Source organism: Eleutherodactylus coqui, chromosome 8 (assembly GCF_035609145.1).
Source record: "Eleutherodactylus coqui strain aEleCoq1 chromosome 8, aEleCoq1.hap1, whole genome shotgun sequence".
Taxonomy (NCBI): Eukaryota; Metazoa; Chordata; class Amphibia; order Anura; family Eleutherodactylidae; genus Eleutherodactylus; species Eleutherodactylus coqui.
This window is the reverse complement of record NC_089844.1, coordinates 184,479,144-184,503,026: the sequence shown is the minus strand read 5'-3', so window position 1 is coordinate 184,503,026 and position 23,883 is coordinate 184,479,144. Positions and strand designations below refer to the sequence as shown.

The 23,883-nt window shown below is 44.8% G+C and overlaps 1 protein-coding gene across 5 annotated transcripts in view; it reads right to left on the bottom strand.

The window, feature by feature from the left end:
* Positions 1-23,883, bottom strand: part of GULP1 (GULP PTB domain containing engulfment adaptor 1) — a 308,401-nt gene that overhangs the window by 51,075 nt on the left and 233,443 nt on the right. For all 5 annotated transcript variants that reach the window (XM_066577081.1, XM_066577084.1, XM_066577085.1 and 2 more), the window contains one exon: positions 6,584-6,721. In XM_066577081.1, coding sequence (XP_066433178.1) covers positions 6,584-6,721 — 138 coding nt within the window. The remainder of the gene's footprint in view (positions 1-6,583; positions 6,722-23,883) is intronic.

The following is a 23,883-nucleotide window of genomic DNA, read 5'->3' as shown; positions in this document are numbered from 1 at the left end:
GAAGACCCATTAGGAAAGCAACCATCTTGAAGTCTCCAATTATCTCCCAACCATACTGATCGTACTTCAGAACTTGCAACAGGAATTTGACACTACTGTACTCCTCCTATAGATGTGCAGAGTGACCCACTGGAAGCGATTAATGCCATTTTCATTAATTCCGACCTGTATGGACATATTCTGCATTGTATAAGGACTTTGGCTCATGATTGTAAGTCATTTCTTTTCTCACTGTGTATATCCTTGAAACATTCAAAATTCAAAATCATATATTTTTAATTATCGATGTCCTGACCACAAAAGCAAACTTTTTTCAAAATGAAAGTTATTTCCCATTATGCTTTACAATAAGCTAACAGGAACAAATAAACTTTTCTTAGACGCAAAAATCGTGATTTTTTTTTGGTTGCCTAGTGTATAATGGCATGAGCTGAACCATTTCTGTTAACATACATTGCAATTCACAGTTCAACAAATATATTGGCTTTTATGTGTTTTTATCTCTTTGGCCTGTAGTGCGCAGTATATCTGTCTTAGTTGATCACTTTATAGTGTTTGGTGGAAGTTAAGCCAAGGTTCCCCTATTTTTTTTAAATTTGTTTTATATAATCTGACGAGGGTTAAATAAGGGCTGCGGAATAAATTGGTGCTATACAAATAAAGATTATTATTAAATAGGACTGATGAACAATTTACAGCTGCATCACTTTGTTGTTAATAGCTGGAGATACTGTTAAGTGTGAGTCCATCACGTCCTGCCAGTCTTCTGACTATCGATAGCGTAGGGATGTGGGTTTTCTATTTGTCATATATACGGCTAATGGGTTATGGATGATTTGGGCTGACAGTAGGCATGTGTATAATATGGAGACTAGGCCCTTAGGTCCTTGAGATTTTAATATACCTATAGTAGGGTAATTAGATAGCCGACCCAATTTTTGGTGTTGCTGGTGCCTCTTCAATGAGTTGTGGCTTGGTGGTTAGCACTGTTGTCTTGCAGCACTGGGGTCCAAGGTTCAAATCTCAGATATAATACATGCAATATCTCTGATTGGCTGAGCAGTGGCGCTCGTGATCAAATCACAGCACTTGCTTGCTGGAGGCGGAGTATTCAAAGCCCTGTCCCCAGAAAGAGAGTGATATATCAACGCTGAGGACACGGCAGCCTGCCACAGTACCGGATACTAGAGCAAGGGACTTACACGCTGCTAGCTAGGTGGGTATAAGACACCCCCCAAAAATAAGACACTGTGCCTTTTTGGGGGCAAAATTAATATAATACAGTGTCTTATTTTCAGGGAAACACAGTAGAACTCCAGCACTACAAAGCAGTGCTGTTTTTGAAAGTCCATGTAGATGTTGATGGGATTTGCATCTAGGATCCCAACACTGAAATAAAACAGCGCTAACAACTGAGCCACATTAGTAGAAGAAAACACACTCATATATTAATCAAGACGATTTTTATTCCCATTTAAATCAGTGGAATTCGGAATCAACTGTTACCATTCAAGATTGTTTTCTGAAAATTAGGTCGGATACTCCCAATATATGAACAATCGTTCAACACTAGACTAAAGTTAATTAGTGGTCTGGAATCTAAATACATTTTCATTTTAGGGTCTGATTTATGATCTGAGTTTATTTGGGGGTAATATTTGACTTAGGGTGGATTCAGACGACCGTATATCGGCTGGGTTTTCACGCCCAGCCGATATACGGCATCTCTCTCTGCAGGGGGAGGAGGCTGGAAGAGCCGGGAGCAGTGCTCTGAGCTCCAGCCCCCCCTCTGCCTCCTCTCCGCCCCCTCTCTGCCCCTCTGCACTATTTGCAATGAGAGGAGGTGGAACAGGGCGGGGCTAAGTTCTGGGAATTAGCTCCGCCCCCGTCCTGGCTCTCTTCATTGAAAATAGTGCAGGGGGTCGAGAGGAGGCAGAGAGGGGGCGGGAGCTCAGAGCACTGCTCTTGGCTCTTCCAGCCTCCTCCCCCTGCAGAGAGAGACATTGTATATCGGCTGGGAGTGAAAACCCAGCTGATATACGGTCGTCTGAATGCACCCTTAATCACAGTCCAGACCAGAACCAAGAGATTTTAAATCTATTTAGGTGTCTAGGGTTTTGAACTTACTTAGTCATCTAGGTTTCTGTGCATTTTTTCAGCATACATGCTGGTAATTATTCATCTCTGCGGGCTGCAGGCATTCAAGGGGTCAGTCGTCCCATTAGGGGGATGACCATCATCAAAAATGAGAAACATACTGGATTTTTTGGTTGAAGACCAGCACCGCCGTTGGTTTAAACAAGAGATCTCACCTGATTTTGCACTACTAAGGGTGAATTGCCAAGTGTTCTCTCCTTTTTTTTTCTGCTTAGTCACATGATTAATTTTTTTGCTTGTTTATTGGTTGCATGCTTCCTGAGCAGTGCTCCACGGTCTTATGTTGTGCCAGCTTGAAATGCGTTAGATGTCGCGTCATTATATGTCCTTCCTGTTGGGATTCGAATATATATCTCAAAAAAGCCGTAATTTCACGAATGTTGGATCCTTTTCTTGCTTGTACAATTGATTCCCATGAAGTCCGTGCATCCTGCTGGGGAGTGGGTTTATTCACTCTGTATGCAAAATGGACTATCAATCCCTTAAGCTGTCAGCCTCCAATTGGAGAATCACCAAGCTCATCTGGAACGCATGGCCAACATACTGGCTGAACCCGCAGCCGACACTCAGGACACTTTGGAGTTAAACATCCTCGTGCCATGGTTAAGTAATTGGCTTTCTAAGGAAACTCTCACATGGAGGGGGGCATTTGTCTATTTTGTCCAGTTTCCCCTGGCTTACGGATTCACAAATTCCCCACAGTTGTTTATTCTGATGGACTTGTTGGGCAGTGGAACAAGATCCTCACAGACCATTTTCTTGCCTTAATGCATTTAATAGTCACGTCTGAACAAGATGCATCAGGATGGATCCAGTTGGCCTTTAAGCGCATGCAAGAGTCTGTTCTGAAGGACTCCGGATTACAACAGTTCAAGGATTTGGACTTTAAATTGAAAGAAAAGATTTCTGAAACCAAGTAGATAAAATGTATTCGGGACTGGCAAGACTATCATACTGTGTATAGCCCGTTCTACAAGCCAAGTCGGCTTTTCACTCCTTGTTCTCTCTTAAAAAAAGCAGAAGAGTAAAAATTAAAAATATTAAATCTGAGATTAATTTTATCTCCACCAACATTGAATCTTCTGACACTGCGTCTGAGATGCCTCCTTTGGGCGAGTCTTCTGCCTCAGGTCCCACAATGCTAATAATGTGCCGTTTGTCTGACCTAAATTTCCCCAAAACGTGGGCAGGGAGGAAGCAGAGAGGCGGTACCGCAGTCCCTCCAAGAGATAAATCAGGTTGTCAATTTCTCAGCCAAAATTTTGACTTCTGACCAAATTTCTTTATTGTCTTGTGGATGGTCACCTGCTTCAACTTGTCAGTCTGACCTGTACAAAAATGTACTTGATGTTAACTCTTTTGCCAGGAAACCATTTCTTTAATCCCAAGAATGGCAGTAGTGTTCTGGAGGCGGCCGCTCCACCAGGCATGCTCTCAGGAGATCTCTGCATGTTCAGGTCTCCATCACTTGCAGTCGGAGAGTTTGTTTCCAAATCTCAAACATTTTGTGTTCCCAATAGCACTTTTTATCTTTTCTAATTGCGTTCGGCTCCTATTGATCAATTTCAGGAATTAGTCTAACGTAATTTGAATGATCTCATTCGAAGATATTGTCCAGGCATTTTGGCAACAATTTGACCCAAAAGGAATTCGTGGCCATCAAACAGTTGAAAGCCCTCTGATATTGTGACCCATGAGTCCGACAAAGGGGGTCCTGTCGTTATTTTCGATTCTGGTCTCTATAATACAGCAAAATCTGGATATGTTATCTAACCTCCAGTTATTGTCAACTGCAGTCTGACCCGCCTTTTCTACTTTTGGCAAAATAGGCTTGTAATCTGGATGTTCTCACACCCAAACAGGTAGATGCATTAAAGTACAACATTATATTATGTCAATTTTTCCATTCACTACCTAAACTCCAGCAACCTGTCTCCCCTCCTCCCTTTCGTCCAGTAGGTGCAGGCACTGGCTCCCTCGATGAGAATCTGCGTGCGTTGGCGGACGGCCTCTTACAAGCTCTTGTCTCCAATACTCCTGATTACATTCAACATTCTAAAGATTTTTGAGACAACTGGAGTTTTCCAGGCAGCCCAGCTATCTGTGGATGACGGCTGATGTGAACTCTATACACGGTTATTCCTCATTATTTGGCCAAACTGGTGTTGGAGGGGGTTTTGGAGGCATATAACAACTGTACCTGTGATTTGAACTTTTTTCTTATAAAATCAGTTTATCGATTCTCCCACCATTTTTTTTTAGCTTCATGGCAGTTTTTTGCTTCAGTGTACTGGGGTCAGTATGGTCGTGAAACTCCCACCATTGCCATAATTTTTATGCCTTGGTGGGAATGACCCAGCCTTTTTTGCAATGACATCCCCTTTAATGCAGTTCTCAGCAGGTACGGCTGATACATAGATGACTGTTATTCATTTGGCCTCAATTTCTTTTGCAGGGTCCCAGGCGCCCCCATGATGAGATTGCAGGGTGCTGTTAAGTTGCCATAGCTGCCTGGGGCCTACTGATGGCCTCCAATCCAGCGTGGCTTGATATAATGCCTGTCAGACCACAATATAATGTAATACTATAGTATTACATTATACTGCAGGAGCAAGTTCAAATACTGCGCCGTGAGAAAATCCCATAAAAATTAGTTTTAAAATGTTTTATTAATTAAATTTACTAAAAGTAAAAAAAAAAACCAAAAAAAAAACCTTTTTCCATATTTGTATAAAAAAAAAAAAATCAAAACAACAAAAAACCCCAAAACATATTTTGTATTGCTGGGTCTGTAAACATCTGATATATCAAACTAACGCATTACTTATCCTGTATGGTGAACGCTGCCCAGAAAATAAAATACACCGCGCCAGAACTGTGTTTTTTTTGGTCCCCCGGTTTCAAGAGTCTATTCAATAAAAAGCCATTAAAAGTCGTCTGTACTCCAAAACCATATCAATAGAAACTACAGGACGTCCCGCAAAAACCCAAAACGCGTCGTCGCACAACTGTGTCCACAGAAGGATAAAGTTATGGCAGCAAGAAACGGTTTTATGTTTTTCCAAAAATATTTCATCTTATAAATGTAGCACAGAAACAAAACACGACATACATCTGGTACCGCCCCCAGAATACAGGCACCAGGTCATCCCTGCAGCAGTGGCCACACCGTAAAAACAAGACCCCCAAAGGTGTCTACACCGTAAAAACAAGGTGGGGGAATTAATTTCTTCCATTTCCCTCCACTTAGAAATGTTACATGTTTTGCATTATTTGGTACATTAAATGGTATAGTTGAAAAATGCAACTCATTCCGCAAAAATAACCCTCCGACAGAGACGTCAACGGTTATGATTTTTTTAAAAAGGGGAGGAGCAACTGAAAATGGAAAAAAGGGGGCAGTCCTTAAGGGGTTACAGTAATATTCTCTGTGTGCATAAAGGATTTTTTTACCTCCAGATATGATATCTAATATCAATATGACCAATAAACCCCCCTAGAGAATCTCTACGAGTGAACCAAAAGCCCAAAGCCGGTTCCCAGTGAGTTTCTTCTTGGACTCAGGCTTTAGACTTTATTTGCTGCATGAAAACGAGAAGCTACTAGTCCTTGTGATAGGAAAACTATGAATTGACTTTCTCTGTCTAAACTTGCATTGGACAGTCATGTAATCCAGAATATGCTTGTAGGAAGTTAAAGGGGTTGTCCACTTGTAAAGATTAATGGCCTATCCTCCAGATTAGTCATAAATAGTAGATCAGTGGGAGCCCATCACCAGGGCCCTTCGCTGATCGGCTGTGCTCTGGGCCAATGTGCTTGTGCAGGAAGCAGACAGCTCTGTGCTCACTGCAGTGGTCAGACACGGTATTACACACAAAATCACCATTCAATTCAATAGGGCCTTGACCTGCAATACCAATCCTGGCCACTGCATTGAGAACAGAGCTTTCTGCTTCCTGCAGGATTTAGCTTGGTGCACAAGCGCATCAGACCACAGAACAGTTTATCGGCAGAGGTCCCTGGAGACAGATCCCTGCCAATCTACTATCAATAACCTATCCCGAGGACAGGCCAGCAATAGTTTCCAACCCCTTTATGTATAACTTACAGGTAACACGCCGTACTTGTCTTGTTTTTTATTCTGAACTGAACTTGTTTTTCTTCTGCATTGTTGTATTTGCAAGAACTAGTTTAGTTTTACTTCAGAGGGGCACAAGAGCCTCTAATTGACAGTTGCATGAAGCGGAGCATGGGAAGGAACACAAATGAAACATCTTGATCTGCTTTCTCATGACGAGCTGGAGCCATTAATGAAGATAAACATCTGCAGATTTCATCTGATCCCAAGCCGTTCTCGCAGTTTTCAGCCAAGTCAAACGCTTTCCATGTAAGACAAACCCCACCCTGAACCATCTGGCGTACTTACACACTTCTCGCTGTCGAACACATAACACAAGTGCTTGTTGGACTCGGAGTCCTTGCAGATGAAGGTAAAGATCCTCTTGTCTGTCTTATCGTCGGCGCAGAACGATATCCTGTGTAGCTGGCAGTTGTGGAGAACCTCCTAGGGAGGAGACAACAGAAGGAAGCTGAAGAAGTGAAGAAACTAAAGCAAGAAGTACAGTCTGCTCGGTGCCACGCCCCACTTAAAGGGATTCTCCAAGCATTTTTTTAAACCCAGTTCCCCATGCAGTAAAATAACTAACTAGCATATCCTCCCCGCTATGACCCGCAGCGCCGCGCGATCCTCCACTCCAGTGTCTGTTCCCGCCTGACAGGCGATGCAGCCAACGACAGACCTCAGTGATCAATCGCTCTGCTATTGGCTGCAATGTCTGTGAAATCCCGTTACCAGTCTGGGGCAGCCTGTAAATGTGAGGTCAGACGCAGTGTGGCGGCACGGGACAAGCAGGGAACACCTTATTTTACTGCATAGGGAACGCAGTTTTACAAAAAAAAACCCCCAGCTACTTAGACAACCCTTTTAAGGACCGCCATCGGGATCATTTTCAGCACAAGATTCGATGTTGCGGGGCTTAATTCTTTGTTTTAAATTAGTCACTTAAAACTAGGCCAAGGTCAGTGGCAGAATGCCATAGAAAATAAGTTTCTGTCCTACTAAATCTCCAGATCCTTGGAAAACATTCAGACCTTGTTAGTAAAATATGCAGCTTGGAGTGTGGGAAGACGTTCTACAAGGAGATAAAAGTGAAGGAGGCAGCGAAGATTACATAAAGATATATTATACGAGTAAGTTCACCTTTTGGGTTGCTCTGCGTTTCATCCTTGTCATTTTTGGGTTTCCTCCTGTGTTTCTGCGGGTTTTTTTTACTTTACTGGTGGATACTATACTATCTTACTAAAAGTAAGTGGACCCCTGAGCACGAACCACAAGTAGTAACTATTTCCATAAGCTAATATTTAGTGGGCTCCTCTGGCCCCGATGACAGTGCATACTTTCTACTAACATCTGATACAATTCAGCTGGTATTTCCCTCCAATAATCCTGCAAACATCTGGTAAGTTCTCTCACAGAACATGCATCTACAATGTTGCAAGGAGCGTCGCCATTGGACAGTTGAGCAATGCAAGAGCGAATCACGTTACTCCATCTTCAAATCAAATGTGGGTGTGGTTGATGTCCAGGGAACGCCTTATGCCCCGAGTGTGCTGTGCCAAAAGTTAAGTAGGACGGAGGCTCCGGTATGGTCTGGGGATGTTTGAAGCGGTATGGATGCCATGAGCAGGGAGGCAGACCTTGATAATCTAGACAATAATGTGACAAAACTCTGGGGACGGTTAGTACCAGAGCTATGCCATCAGTCACATCACAGCCCGGAGGTGCTGCGGGCAGTATAGGAGATACACAGATCTCTGTGGAAAGAGATTGCAGACTGCCAGCCAGCAACGGGTCCCCCAGCGTGGCCCATGAAATGCCTCCGACAATGCCGTATTACTTTGGAGGGCTGTGGTTCCTCGGCTACAATGGAGATGTGAACAGCCTGAGAGGATTCAGATACAAGGCAGTGTTCCGGTTGTACCCTGTACTAACAGAGCAGACAGTGGAAATTCTGATTGACATCTTGGACAATCTGTCTTGAGAGGTGAAACTCTGGCCGAGCATTGAAAATGAGACTGCAGAATAGATCTTTGAGAGGCTGAGCGCCATCTATGAACTAAAGATGCAGTTCTTTGGCAAGTAACAACCCGGTGAGTCACTAAGAAACTCTGCGCTTAGTTTTCTGGAAGCGCTTCATGTTATCCAGCAAGTAGACTAAAACGAGGCCTCAAATGTAGATAGAGCATGGATAAAAACTGTAAAAACACAGCCGAGGACGCTACAGGACCCTGACAGTCAGGGATGTCGCTAGCATCAGGAATTCGAGGCACATGCCCTAGACTTGTGTCCCAGTGTGCCAAAGTCCGGGCAAGTGCCGCTTCCAACTGTAACAGCACTTGTAGGATGCCGATGCTATGGTAAAGCAGGGGGCTATACGTTCTCCGTATGCTGAGCCAAGCAAAGGATGTCAGTGACCCGGCGCAGGTAGCGGAATGACAGCACTACATCACTCTGCCGGTGGCGGGCTGCTAGCACACAGGACATTATTATTAGTTGTTAATAGGACACTCTGGGGGCACTCAGCACTTCATTACTGCTTGTTAAGGGGCACACATCTTTTAAGACATTGGTTCTTAAGCGGGGTCCATCAGTCTCGGGTTCGGCAGAGGTCAAGACACATGGGTGAGAAAGCCGTTCATGTTTAGCAAATGTCAATGATGAATACCTCGACAAGAGCCAGGTTCAACAGCAACTCTTCAGAACAGCAACGCTCTCAAGGTTGTGGTGTCACCAAATCGTAGCGTACCCCCACCCTCTTATTGCTAGGAAAGCCCTTGAGATGCTCGTACTGGTTGTTATAACGTATCTTGGCCAGCAATTGTTTTCGAAAATGGTAGATATAAAAATGAAGAAGAGAAACAGGCTTTGCCAAGAGGAAGCCACGCATTTCTGAACCAGTCTCTGAAAGGCAACAGCAAAAGTCACCTTGACTTGCAGTAAACCACTGATACACCTGACGCACGGCTCGTTCTGTGCACTCACAAAATTAAAAAAAAAAAAATCATATTTCATAATTCCAATTATGAAGGGTTCGGTGAATGCACGTATGAAACCTTTGGGGTTCAATACCTCCAACAAGGTTAAGAACCACTATTTTAAGACCTTAGCGACGCCCCTGCTGACAGCTCATTCCTAAATTTTTAAAGAGATGGCATTAGAGTCCTGGAATCAAGAGTCCTGCCAAGTCCAAACCCAGTACATTTCATGGGACATGACAAGCCATATAAGTGTCTACCTACACAGATGCCCAAGTGAAACAACGCCAGTGTCTGGCCACAAGGCGATTATTGCTCAGTGTGATCAAACCCAAGTCTGAAATGCAACCAAAGAACATTCTGGTAAGTTGTCTAAAGGTCTCAAGGAAATGTACCGGGAGCTCAAGGATCAAATTGTCAGAAACTAGCAGCAAGAAGGTGACCTCATCAAATGGGACCTGAACACTCAGACTTACCGCTCTTTGGGCCTATGGCCTCCAAATGAATTAGTGCATGTATGGTTCAGGCTAATTAAAAAGCCTTGGACGGGTGGAGTGCATTTCCAAAACAGAAGAAGCTATACCTCCAAATGTTCAACGCAATAGGAGTCAGATGCCAGTATAGCCCTAGAGGTCTACTATGACGAATCAGGTCACTTCCGTTGCCCAAAGATTGAAGCCACTATCAGAAGAGACTTCTGGATTGGAAAGAGAGAGGACATGGTATAGAGTGCACTTCTGATCAATCTCCTTCCCACTGCAGGGGAGTGCAGTGAGCCTGTACTGAGTTGAAGAGGAAGACATAGGACCCCGTGGGTACTGGTGCATTATGTCTCCACCATGTGCATGGGTGGAGACATTGGTTGGGAGCCCTGAGTTACAGGGTACATCTAGGTGATCGGCACAGCTGCGGATTGGCTGCCACACAGACACATCCCTACATATACCATCCATCCCCCTGCCAAGCTCACACATCTCCCAGGCGGACTCCCATCTCCGAACCAGTCTCACACATCTCTCCGCCAGACTGGCATCTCCACTCTAGTCACCCTGGCGTGTGTTCACACAACTTCCCTGCTGGACTGCCCTATCCCCCCTGCCATTGTACACTGCCATCTCCGCTCCTCTCCCTCTCCTGCAGTGCTCACACGGCTCCCCGCCGGACTGCACTGTTAACTTCCAGCTCCTGTCTCACCACGGCTGCAGCAGCCAACCCCGCTGTCACTCTCCGCGCTGGGCTCTGTCCTGTACACCGCTGGCATTGACGCCGCCGCCACCACCACCAACCCTGCTCTCACCGTCCATGGAGCCGCTGGTGGTCAGCTCTGCCGAGGACTAACAGCTGCTTTTCGGCCAGAGTAGCGGCGGCTTACCTACAGCACACCATCCTGCGCTGTGCTGGTCGGCTGTGGCGAGGACTGACAGCTGCTGTTCGGCCGAAGCAGTGGCTTGCCTACAACCTGTGGTGAAGAACAACCGGGACCTGACATGCTATCTCCAGGGGGAAAGATGGCCATAATGGGTAACACAGCCAGGACCTGAGATGCTGTGTGTGGGGACCAGCCAATCCACAGCTGGGGGAGTTACTTGCCCATTCCCTATCACTGAGCCAGGGCAACCCATGTCTCCACCGCTAGTTCCGGTGGAGACCTAATGCACCAGTACCAACCCCGTGCTCAAGATTGCTTGAAATCTCCAGGGATTAGACCCCCACCGATCAAACTTTGATCACTTATTCTGTGGACAGCTGATAAAAGTTGATTTTAGTACAACTCATTTAAAGGGATTGTATCACAATGAAAGTTATACAGGATAGTGGATAACTTGCTGATTGGTGCAGGTCTCACCGCTCAGATCCCCGCCGATCTCCAAAATGGGACTCCTGTGTCCTGCTCCTCCCATCACTGGCTGAAGGGAACCAGTGATTGGTTGTTGCTGTCACATGTCCCTGGTATCAGGGACCAGCCCAGGGAGCAGCGGGGAAGTGGAGAGGGTGAGTACATCTGCTTTTATCTGGATGACCCCATAAAGTCCATCTTTCTGACTGATTTATGAAGTCTTACATTTTTTGCATTTGTGGGATTGTGTCTTATCTCACACTTGTGTGTTATTATAAATATTTGGAAAGCTACCCTGGTTTCTAACTAGCCGAGGCCCAAAGCTGAAGGGTCCTGCTGCCCAACCCAAATATCTTCTTACACCTAATGAAACATTACACTCATTTCTCTCCAGCATCGGATAAGCCTATTACTAGTTTTAGAACATATTATAAGTTTTCATGTTCCTAGATCTCCGTAGCAACTGGTCGCATCTATCACCATAACAGCCCGGCGAGCTGCGCATAACACTGGCATTACTGCAGGTAGACGCACAGTATGATGGGGTTTGTGATGCCGATGACATTAATCAGGATATAATGCAGCTTCTTATATAGAGTAAATTACAGCTTTGCTTTATGCCAAGACGTCAACAATTGTTGATGTTTATCCTGCGCTGCTCCAATAAGTACATGCGGCTGTAACAATCATTTATGGTACACTGTCGCCACCAAGTGCTTGATGCTCAAAACTGCAGTATCTTCTACAATGCATATTGCAAAAATATTATTATTGCTACCAAGAGAAGTTATCATTGCAGAAAGATCGGAACAGGTGAGCTTTAATAGTAAAATAGAGCAGGGAGAGAAAATAATAGAGAAGACCTGACTACAAATACAATCAGGTAACCAAATATGGTTTCTTCTAGATTAAAAATCTCCTTCAGCTCACCACAGACTATCGTATCATTTATAGGGATTCTGTCATCAGCGAGGTCGGTTCTAAGCAGCCACATATAAGAATAAAATAAATCTTATTTGTATAGCGCCAACTTATTCTGCACCTCTCTTAGCAGGTTTTTTTCATTTATTACCCCCCACCAAGCTGGGAGCTCATAATACTGACCACAGAAGGATGGAAGGCTGAGTCAACCTTGAGCCGGCAAGCTGAACCAGCGGTAATTGAATTTGCAACCTTCAGGTCATGAGCGAGAGCTTAGCACTACATTTCTGCTGCCTTAGCACTCTGAGCCACATATCTTTGTAAACTGAAGATTTACCATTAATCTTAAAACGTACTTTTATATTGTTGTGGCTTGCATGCAAATCGGCCCGCCTTGAGTCAGAGAGGTGGACCGCCTGAGTAAGAGTCCAGCCTCTTCTCCCGCCTCCCCTAGCCACTGACGTCAGCACATGCACCAGTGAAATCTTATGCTATATGGCCTTCCACCACAGCCTCGACATGTACACTGACATTGAGACACTTGTCCACTTGAGGCTGGTGTGGAGGGCCGCACAGCGCTAGCGCAGAATTTCACCGCTGCAAGGGGAAGCAACTGAGCAGCAGAGAGGGGGGCTTGACAAAACGCTGGATGCTGTGACTTGGGGCTCAGGCGGCCGGGCCCGTCTTCATGATTCAAGGCGGGCCGGTTTGCATACAAGGTGTGACATTATAAATGTGAGTTTTTACAATAATGGTAAATCTTCCTGTGTTTACGGAGATATGTTCAGGTTCTGTGTCATGGAGCGCTACGGTGACTGCTTAGAATCAACCACACGGATGACAGAATCCCTTTAAAGTATTGCAGGAGACATGATGGAGGAGGTGGGGAGCGTCGCCAGACTACTCTCACATGTAAATATTAGGAACATGTACTTACCCGATGACACAAGGCTGACATATACCAGCTGCTATGAAGTTCTGCCCTGCACTTAGTACAACAATGGACCAATAGTTCTTCGCTGCCACAAAAGCAAACATTTAAAGAGGATATTCCTCAAATAGGGAGTCATCTCATCCATGATTGTGTCACCACAGCAACAAACCCCTGTGTCCTAACAGTAGCTTCTTCTAAGGTAGAGGAGTAAAGTTATCCCAGGAATCTCGGGTGTATCTAACCTCATTATGCTTACCTGACAAAGAATCGTTAGCACGGTCATCCACTCAGACTTGTTTCTTCAAGTGCGAGCTTCACCCCCTTGCATTCGAACAGGGGGGATCTGCATGCAGTAGTTGCTCATATACAGGGGTATTCAAGAGGAGCAGATTTGGGGATGTAATTAGAAACAAACTACAAAAGAGAGGAACACAATCCACAAATCACTGAAAAGAGGAAGGTTCAAAGTTTATGACATACCATTAAGTTCCATTTTCTGCCACACGGGGGCACTGTTTCTTGTTGTTTAGTTTATAGGATAATGGTGACACTGCTGGAGAAATCATTCTGTGTGCTTGAGTCTGCTAAGTGTGAATCCATTGTTTAAGTGCAACATGAATTCAGCCACCGCAACACAAGCAAATTTACGAGCAGCACAAAAAAATTGTTGAACTTTGCTGAATATGCAAACAAAAAAGCACTGGCTGCCCACATATCAGAAAACTGTAGACAAGACACCCAGCTGGGCAATGTGGCAGAAAATGCAACACCATGAAAACACCTTGAACCTTCCTCTTTTCAATGATGTGTGCATTGTGTACCTCTCACTAGAAGCTTGAAATTAAATCCTCAAATCTTCTCCTCCTTTTTGAATAACTCTGTTACCTGAAGCTACAAGTCCGCTTTAAGAGTGATAAATGTGGCACAGATATGGGATCGATAGCGAGAGAAAGAAATGAAATAGACAGTAACAGGTGGCTCGGATGTCCTTTTTCAGCTGAACTTGCTTAATTTATTCTAATCAGTAGAGGGGTTAAATTAGCATAAAAAAGATGGCAATGTCGACTGGAATTAGCTGGTTATTCAGTCATACTGTCAGGACTCGAACCTGGGACCTCCTGTGCTCTGGATGGTGTCTCTACCCAATTGGCTATCCAGCTTGCTAGACAGCTCCCCTGCCTGACCACGTTCCCCTCCCTCGCTGGCTATCACCTGAGACTCCAATCCAGTACCAGAAAATGACAAAATAAACATGCCTAAAACACAGAGTCCATAATAGCTACCCCGAAAAAAAAACAACAAAAAAAAAAACAGGTTGCTGAGCTACAAGAGTTCTGTGGCACCTATCAGGAAAAGGTTTCTACCTTACAAAGAGAGGTAGATACGTTACAGTGACGAATATGTGAGCTGTGCAATTCAGATGCAGAGGTTTGCATGGCTTTACCATCAAAGTGTGGTGGGGACCGCGACCAGTACTGGGGATCTCTGAATTGCATAACCTCCAACAAGGACGGCTTTTGGGCGCGAGCATACAGCGGAATTTCATTGTTGGGCTATTGATACCATATGGAGCCCTGCCACACAGCAGAGTCAGTTCTGAAGAGGACTTTGTGTCAGACGAGCTGGTCCGAGTGCAGACCCCAGACAATTTGGAAGGCTTTATTGAACTCAGTATTTGAACTGATCAGAGGCTTACTGAACGGCAAAAGGAGAAGTTGCGGGCTTTCAGAAACAACTCCTCTAATTTGTTACAATCCATCATAAATGCTCAACAAAGGGCAGGACCTTCACCAATGAAGATCAACGCCATCCGCAAGCCCCTCCCCATGGCAGAGGAAGACAGGCGCCGCTCAGAGAATTTAAGCCTGTACTGTGGGGGTTCAGGACACTATGTTATGAACTGCCCCAATAAGTTCTAGAGGGCCATTACTCTCGCCCATGCCAAGACTATATTTGACCTTGCCGGACACCGCTCTGTCAGTAAACATTTTTGAAGGAGTATAGAAAAGAAGGCGTGGCTTAGTTGAGTCAAAAACTGTGCTAGATTTATGAATGGCTTCCGCCTGATTTTTGATACAAAAAAGTGGTATGAAGTATACCCCAAAACCACACCGCTGGCCAATGAATCAAGAACATGTGAATAGCAGGACCTGCTGCAACTTACCCTCTTAGTTCTTATGGAAGCAGTAAGGGTGCCTTCACACTTGCCATAAATATGCGTGATTTTCGCACGATGCGAGAGTAAGTGAAAGCGCAGAATTATGAAACCAATGACTTTTGATGGTTTCCTTCACATTTGCGATGTTTTCACCCATGCTATGTTGCATTCAAAAAAATCGTGGCATTCCCTATCTTTCTGCGTTTTTATCTCCCATGTTCCCCTATGGGGCCTCCTTTTTATCGCATCGCACACCACAAACTCGCAATTTTTGTTTTTAACATTAGAAAGTCCTATTACCTTTTGTGCTAAAAAACAGCGCTGACGCTCAAAAATCGCAGGATAAAAGACATGATTTTTCCTGCAAAAATGGGGATCGACAGTGTGAGGGAGCGCTAAGAGTGTACTTTACTTTTCCCACATTGCTTCTGCTTTTTTTGCTTGTCATGTGGTGTTTTTCATCCAATGTTGTATTTACCTAATTTTAAGACCTTCTAAAGGCCAGAGATTTTTAAACTTATCCTGATATGTAAAACCATAGAATTTAGAGGCGGTACCTAGATTTTCTCATAACTGTAAATATAAATATGTACACTGTATATATAATATTTTCTATTCTGTGATAGAGTTTTACAGGATAGATAAACTCTATCACTTTGGCCTGGCTCTAACCCGCAGAATGACATTACCAGGTCCTAGTATAATAAAGCCGAGGTCTGCAGCCTTTTGGACACTTTGTGAGCCGCACTGAGAGACATTTACCGTAATATGAAGAGCTGACAAGTTTGTGAACATTAGTGTAGATGTATTTCAGTGCAGTGCAGACCCCGGTAATACCGGTACACCCTGCAATGTCCAGGAGAGAACTGCAATAGTGTTAGATGCCAACGCCTATAGCCATAACTCAGGATACCCGGGCGAGCCACACAGCCTGGTGCCCCATGTGGCGGGGGATCCCTGCTGTAAAAGAAAATGTAAAAAACATTTCCAGAATTCAGCAGCTTTCTCTGCTAATCAAACCTTGAAAAATGGAAAAAAAACTTATCAGAATATCATATGTTCCCAGCGATATGTAATGGACAGGTCATCACACAGAAACCTGCTCTCATACAGCACCATTACTGGAAGAAGAACAATGTTACAGCCTCTGCAGTGGCATACATAGAAGTGATGGGGCCCCATAGCTAACTCTTACATGGGCTCCCCATTATGGCGGCCAGTTTTGCCCCCCAGGGCAGTGGGGCTGGTGTTCACTTTCTATTTCATGCCCTTTAAGATCACCTTTGGGCACATTTTCCACCTCCTTATCTTCTAACAATGCAGCTCCTCCTTGGAGGAAGAGCCTGTGTATGGTCTCACTATATAGTAGAGAAAGGGATGGTGCAATCATAGCTGGGGCCCCTCTCTCCAAGGGCCCTGCAGCAGTTGCATGGTCTGCCTCTATGGTATGCATGACCTTGGGATTAAGGAACACAGTGATGCAAAAGCAAAAACTGTTCTCTAAAAGTGTTTGATATATCATCGGCCTAGGCCTATTATACACACCCACGTATACACGCAGGGGTATTACCAATGATCCCCATGTGAAACTCGCAGAACTCCGTTTAATGACACTCAGATACAGAAATTTGATATCAATGGAAGCAGGAATTCAAACGTTTCATCTAGCCGATAGTAAGACGGTCCACCAATCACAGCGCAGCTCTGGTAATACACTTATAAAGCTGGCTATGTGTCCGTTTTTATCTTCATCCTGGCTGCTGACTCCTTGCTTGATGTAAGAGATACGTGACATCTGACCCCAGCAAAGGCGATCCCAAGCTAATCCCATGAAAAAAAATATACACACACTCACTGTCCAAAAAAAACAAACTATCCTCCCCCTCCTCTCCCAGAAGTTATCAGATGAAATGAAACGTTCTCTGTGATTGAAACACTGATATGAGTGATTACAATATCAGAGCAAAAGTATCATTTATTGCGGAGAACCGACCCCTGTAGGGAGGCTCTAGTGCCCTGTTGTACCGCCTCTAGCTGGGATACAAGATGTGATATGGGTGGGCATGGAGGCTCTAGTACCCTGTTGTACCGCCTCTAGCTTGGATACAAGATGTGATACAGGCAGGCATGGAGGCTCTAGTGCCCTGTTCTACCCCCTCTAGCTTGGATACAAGATGTAATACAGGCATGAAGACTCTAGTACCCTGTTGTATCGCCTCTAGCTTGGATACAGGATGTGATACAGGCAAGCATGAAGGTTCCAGTACCCTGTTGTACCGACTCTAGCTTGGATACAAGATATGATAGGGGCAGGCATGGAGGCTCTAGTACCCCGTTGTCCCACCTCTAGCTTGGATACAAGATGTGATACAGGCGAGCATGGAGGCTCTAGTACCCTGTTGTATCGCCTCTAGCTTGTATTTGAAGATGTGATACCATCAGGCATGGATGCTCTAGTACTCTGTCGTACAGCCACTAGCTTGGATACAAGATGTGATACAGTAGGGCATGGAGGCTCTAGTACCCTGTTGTACCACCTCTAGCTTGGATACAAGATGTGATACAGTAGGGCATGGAGGCTCTAGTACCCTGTTGTACCGCCGCTAGCTTGGATGCAAGATATGATATGGGCAGGCATGCGGGCTGTAGCACCCTGTTGTATTGCCTCAAGCGTGTATACAAGATGTTATATGGGCAGGCATGGAGGCTCTAGTACTCTGTTGTACTGCCACTAGCTTGGTTACAAGATGTGATATGAGGGGGCATGAAGGTTCTAGTACTCTGTTGTACCGCCTCTATAATGGAAACAAGATGTGATACAGATGGGCATGGAGGCTCTAGTACCCTGTTGTACCGCCTCTAGCTTGGATACAAGATGCGATACATGCAGGCATGGAGGCTCTAGCACCCTGTTGTACCGCCTCTAGCTTGGATATAAGATGTGATATGGGCTGGCATGGAGGTTTTAGTACCCTGTTTTACCTCCTCCATCTTGGATACAAGTTGTGTTACGGATGGGCATGTGGGCATACAGGTTCTGTATGGTATCCACAGCATATCGCTCCATATTTGCTGTAACTGAGCCTCTAGAACATGCAAACTTGTAGGCTGTCAAACTTGTCATTCCAGATGGTCCCATACATGTTCTATTGGGGATAAATCTGGTGACTGGGCAGCCACGGCAGTGTGACAGTGTTGTGGGGGCTCCTGTGACCCCCTTGTGTGTGCGGCCGAGCATTATCCTGCTGGAAGCCACCAAGCAAGAAACACATGTGGCTGCAGGATGTCCGGAACATATCGCTGAGCTGTCATTGTTCCTCGTACCACTACTAGTGGGGACGGACTGTGGTATGTGATGGCCCCCCAGACTATCACACCAGCAGGGGGCAGTGTGCCGCTAAACAGCAAAGGCAGGATTGAGGCGGTCACCCAGAGGTCTCCAGACTCTAACACGACTAAACATGGATTCATCCATCGAGACACCCTGGTTCCACTCCATAGCATAAAGTTTCATTGTTCACTACACTACTGCAAATGAAGGTGATGGTCCGCGGATTTCAAAGGCAGAACATGTAAATGGCACTTGACCCAGCAGGGGAGGGTGTTTGTAGCGGCTCCTCCCTACGAGGTGACACACTAGACACATCACCGCTTGTCACACTGATACTGCAATTGCACCATCTAGTGGCCAGCACATGTACCTCCACTGCTGCCATTTTCAAGTTCTGTATCTCGCCAAAGATAGGGAGGCAGCGCCGTTTGGAACTCCTTAGCCAACATTCGAGCATCCGCAGCACCACTTGCTTTCCTTCGAGGTGGGGGCATCTTCCTTACAGTCATTCTCTTGTCTAGTTAATACCTCTAGCGCCCACATGATTTTCTTTCCGGGACTCTTATGACGCCAGAGGTTTATAATGAGCCTGGGATCGTGCTTTATTACTGTACGTTGTACATACTCTTATATAGTACCTAACCATATGTTAACCTGAAGAATTTGTTTCATGTGGGCTTATAATTGCCTAAGATTTTGCCTCAACTTTATTTCCGCTGATTTAGCAAAACTTTGTATAAGCAGTGCCAAAAATAATTACTGCAAACAAAAGACATGTCTGAGTATTGGCAGCTCCAGTATGTGAGGGTAGCGTTACAAGCCAAACACTCTCCAAGTACTCACAGAAAACCCACGGGTGGAAACTGTATGTTTAGAGCAATGAGACAAGATAGCTGGACTGGGAGCTGCCCCCTGCTTCCAGGAGCGATGCACATGCAGATACATGGAAGCTGTGTTATCAGATGCTACAGTATATAGAAGCGTCCCCGGGTTACCAACACAATGGGTTCTCTAGCTTTGTACGTAAGTTGAATTTGTATGTAAGTTGGAACAGGTATATTTGTTAATTGTAACTCCAACCCCCATTTTTTTTGCTTTGGATAGCATTGGGAGGGCTAACACCCCTCAACGTTTGGTTTGCTGTCTGGATAGGAGTGAATTTCCCTCCGTAGGGGGTAGAGAAAACAGGAAGTGAGAATAAAGTGTCTAACAAGATATAGACAGCAGTAAAAACATCACCGTGCCGTTTTGTTGGTCGCTCAGTTTCTGAATGACGGATCGGCCCGCGTCAAGTCAAGGAGAAGGGAGACATTTGAAAGGAGTGTTTTTTGCCCAAGCAATAACATTCAACAGCAGGAACAAAATGGTTCCAAAACTATTCTTGAAAGACCCCCAACTGTAACCCAAGCCTTTGAATTTGCCCTCCAAATATTAGGAAGAGAGGCCTTAGTGATATTCCATGGAGTTAGGGCGTGATGCACTAGCAGAGGCTTGAGTGTTAAATCCTCAGATACATAACTCATAACTTGATGCCTAATAACATATATGTTGGGCTGAATGAAGACAATGCCCATCCAGTTCTGCCTGTTCCCACCTCCCCTTGAATGTCCCGATGCACGTTTCTCCTCTTGTGAAGTGTAGGTCCTCTCAGGCATTTATCTCTAAAACAAGACCGTTTCGTCTACATTAAAAATCTGCTGGCAGATAACGTCCATTGTCAAACCACTCGCGGCCTTCCATCAACACTCGCTGCTCACCTTGTACTTACATATTATGCAGATTTGCTCTCTTTGTAGCGAGTGAACCAACTGTTTCTTCACTGTCATCATCTCCACTTGCTGTGGGAGCAGTTCCTAAATTATTGGAAAGGCTTCAAGCCTCTTCTTGCACTACAGAATGACTGGTAAGCAGATTACGCTGATTTTAGTCTTCTATTCAAGTTGCCAAAAGCCTTTCCATCCTGATAATTGAAGTGCTGTGTTGCTTGGTAATAATGGCTGCATTCATCGGGGTACGGGCTTCCATTAGTGCATGTTTATCTTGTACAACAGTTGTGACTACTGACCGGAGTGTCACCGCTCTCTGATCTCTTTACTTCCCATGCTGATGGTTTCTCTGCTGTATCACCAGCACTTGCATCAGATCTGTGTTCAGGCGGCATCATCGCAGGGCAGGACGCAGTACAGTGATGCTGATTGTCTGATTATTTAGACTACATTTTGCTTCTCTCGAGTTATTTTCTGTCCTAGACAGGGAGCTATAGTCCCTGCTTAAGGAGTGTTTTAGGATGGTTGTGTAATAAAATGAAGATGCGTATGTCTTAGGCCTCATGCCCACAGCCGTGTTGGAACACGGCACCCCACAAAGACCCCATACTCCCCTTTCTGAATCCGCCGCGAGAGTCCCTTCGGGTGACTCGGTGCGCATGCGCAGTGCAGCGCATGTCGCGCCAAGGGTGGGCAATGATGCATATTCTTGGGAAGTATTCAGCGGAAGTATCGCGGGACGGAAGGCTTCCATTGACTGTTTTTCTGCGGCAAATAGAACATGCCGCAATTTCTTTCATGCTGCGGAAATCTGCGGTAGAATTCTGAAGCGTGAACATTGCAAGGCAGAAAGCTATTAAGTTCAATAAAACCTAATAGCTGCGGAATAACGCTGCAGATTTCACGGAATCCGTCCGTGGGCATTAGCCCTTAAGAGTAAGTTAAAACACATAGTCATGTTATCATGCGACTGGGAGGAGGATCAGTGGTGTAGGTTTTAGATAAAAATTTCACACAATAGATTCTTTTTTCTGTCCTATGGCACAAAATGACTTAATTTTGTCATGAATTCTAGGAATTTGACACGTAGGCATTTTTTGCTAAGATATTATAAAAGTTTAACTTTCCGCAACCAAGACAGAAGCCATTCGGACAAGTAAGGGGACACTCTAATTGTCGATCCAGTTTCCTAAAGAATTTCTCTGTATTGGTGTCGTTTAAAAGTGGACTTCTTGGCTGCTGATATACAAGTCAGATGATGCTATCTACCAGAGATGCAAGTAAATTCCTGGAGTAAGTTCTGTGTAAAGTCAGATGATGCTACCTTTCGTGATGAAATGTAAGTTGTAATCTTTATATACAGATACCGATGTGATGTAATTTGCAATCTTTATATTTTGTGATGAAATTTGCTATCTTTATACTTTGGGCTCATGTCCACGACCGTGTTTTCACCATGTATCACGTGTACATTGCACGCACGATATGTAAGATATGCGATATGCAAGATAAATCAACTGCAGCATTCTCTATTTCTCTGTGTTCGTACACAGCATAAGCCCTATACCTTGTAAGGGTTGCATATAATATGCTGTCCATATGTAACACATTGCGTACAGGCAGCGTTTCCATACGCATTCCCGCTCTAAACAGAGCGGGGAATTAAAAAAGAATCACAATGCACATGCCATGATGTGTGATTCACGGGCATGCGCAATGCCATACACAGCCCATACATGGTCTCTGCCGGCAGAGCATATGAGTTGTATTGTGTAACACGCTGTGGGAGCCCTTTGTGATGTGATTTAAGTTGCAACCTTTATCATTTGTACGAAGGGGTGCTGATAAGTCTTTGGCTTTACCCAGAAAGAAATGAGATAGGAGGATGAAACTTTCTATTTATTCCACATACTCTCCACTGATGCCAACGCACTTTTTAAATCGGTATTCCAAGTTATGTAAGCCTTGCAAAAAGAAGGATTTGGTTGTGCCTCAAACCAGTCATCCGTAGCAGCCATGGCATCAGAAATGGTGTGAAATTTGGTACCCTTTTCAGCTTGAAGAAGGTCTTCTAAGGCCGAAACATAGCCTACCTTTTTAAGACTATGGAATAATAAAATTTGATCTTTTATGAAGTTTTTGCATGCTGCCACTTCCTCCCTACTACTTTTGTGATTGACTACTGAGTCTTGAGGCTCAGACCCATTGTTGAGTGGCTTGCATTTTTTCACCTCACCCCTAGTGGGTACGGTTTGAGTGCTGCTGGATACTTTTCCCTTTGGATCTAAAATAGTAATTGATAATAGTATTGATAATTCAGACTGGTCATCCAGTGGCTGAGGTTCTGGAAGTAGTAAGGCAGTTGGGAGACTGCGGTCCGGTCCTTAATAGGGACGGACCACCACAAGATTCAAATTCCAGTAGAAGGACAAGTGAATCAAAATAGAGTAAGCAGAAAAGATATATTTCTAGCTTTATGGAAAAATGGGATCCCAAGGGGGAAAAAATGATGGAATCAGTACTGATGAAATGTGGAAAATGTACAAGAAAAGAGCGTTCGATAACCCTGAGAGAAAATCAGGGGGGAAAGTAACAGTTAAAGAATCTGATAAAACTTCAAGTGCTCCAATGTAGGAATCTGAACGTTATCAGAATTCTTAGTCTTTTGTTTGCTATTGTCTGTTGTCCCACCGGCTCTGCTTGTAAGGAATACTATGATGTTCGCGCTGGCTGAGATTTTTTGGTTTTGAAACACAAATATTTTTTACCTTTTCTAATGATAAGCCTGCCTGCACTCGAACAGGTCGAATTCCACACGTGGGAGCCCACAGCAGAATCCGTCCCTGTTCCTGCCCGGCGACTGCGCGTACCGCTCTTCTTTCATTATAACATGTACCGCGGTTATCCGTGGACGCTAGTTGTCAGTCATGTGCAGTACAGATTTTTTTTTTAAATGCTTATTTTCCCCGCAACCTTGCTAGGCAATGACGCAGAATCCGCAACCTGTCTGCAACGTTAATTGTGGACAGGCCGCGGTTCGGACAGCTTCCATTGACTTCAATGGAAGCCGTCCATGCGGGCATTGCACAAAGATAGAGCATACTGCAAGTTTTCCTACACTCGCGGAAATGCCAATTCGATTCTACGTGTGTGCAGGAGGAAGCGATTTGCCATAGCATGGTATGGGTGGTATTTGCAGAGGAACCAGACTTCCATTTGGATATGTTTTTTTTCTTTGTACAGTATACCCTTGAGTAGAGTTGCTCTTAAGTAAAGCTGTTTTCAACGTAAGTCAATGTGTCAGGGCAGCGCTGGTCCCTCAAATAAAGTTGCATTCCTCAGATATGGGTGCCGGCCCCTCCATGACCCCGGGCACCGCTCAGTGAGCCGGCGCCCAGCTGATGCCGATCACTTCCAGCTTTTCCTGCATCAGCGCGCGCCTACTCTTCCTACTCCGCTCTCCACAGTGCACAGTGCCGGCTGAACATTGCTGTGTCTGCCTGCCTCCTGACACAGTAAAGCAGCTGAATCCCCAAAGTGCCGGCTGAACGCTGCCTGCCTCCTGAATCCCCACTGTAATGCAAAATGTAAGTACTGTACAGATGAGTACAGTAAAGAAACGTTTGCAAATAAATACTGCAGTCCTATGTCAAAGCACAGATAACACAGTGATACATACTGCTA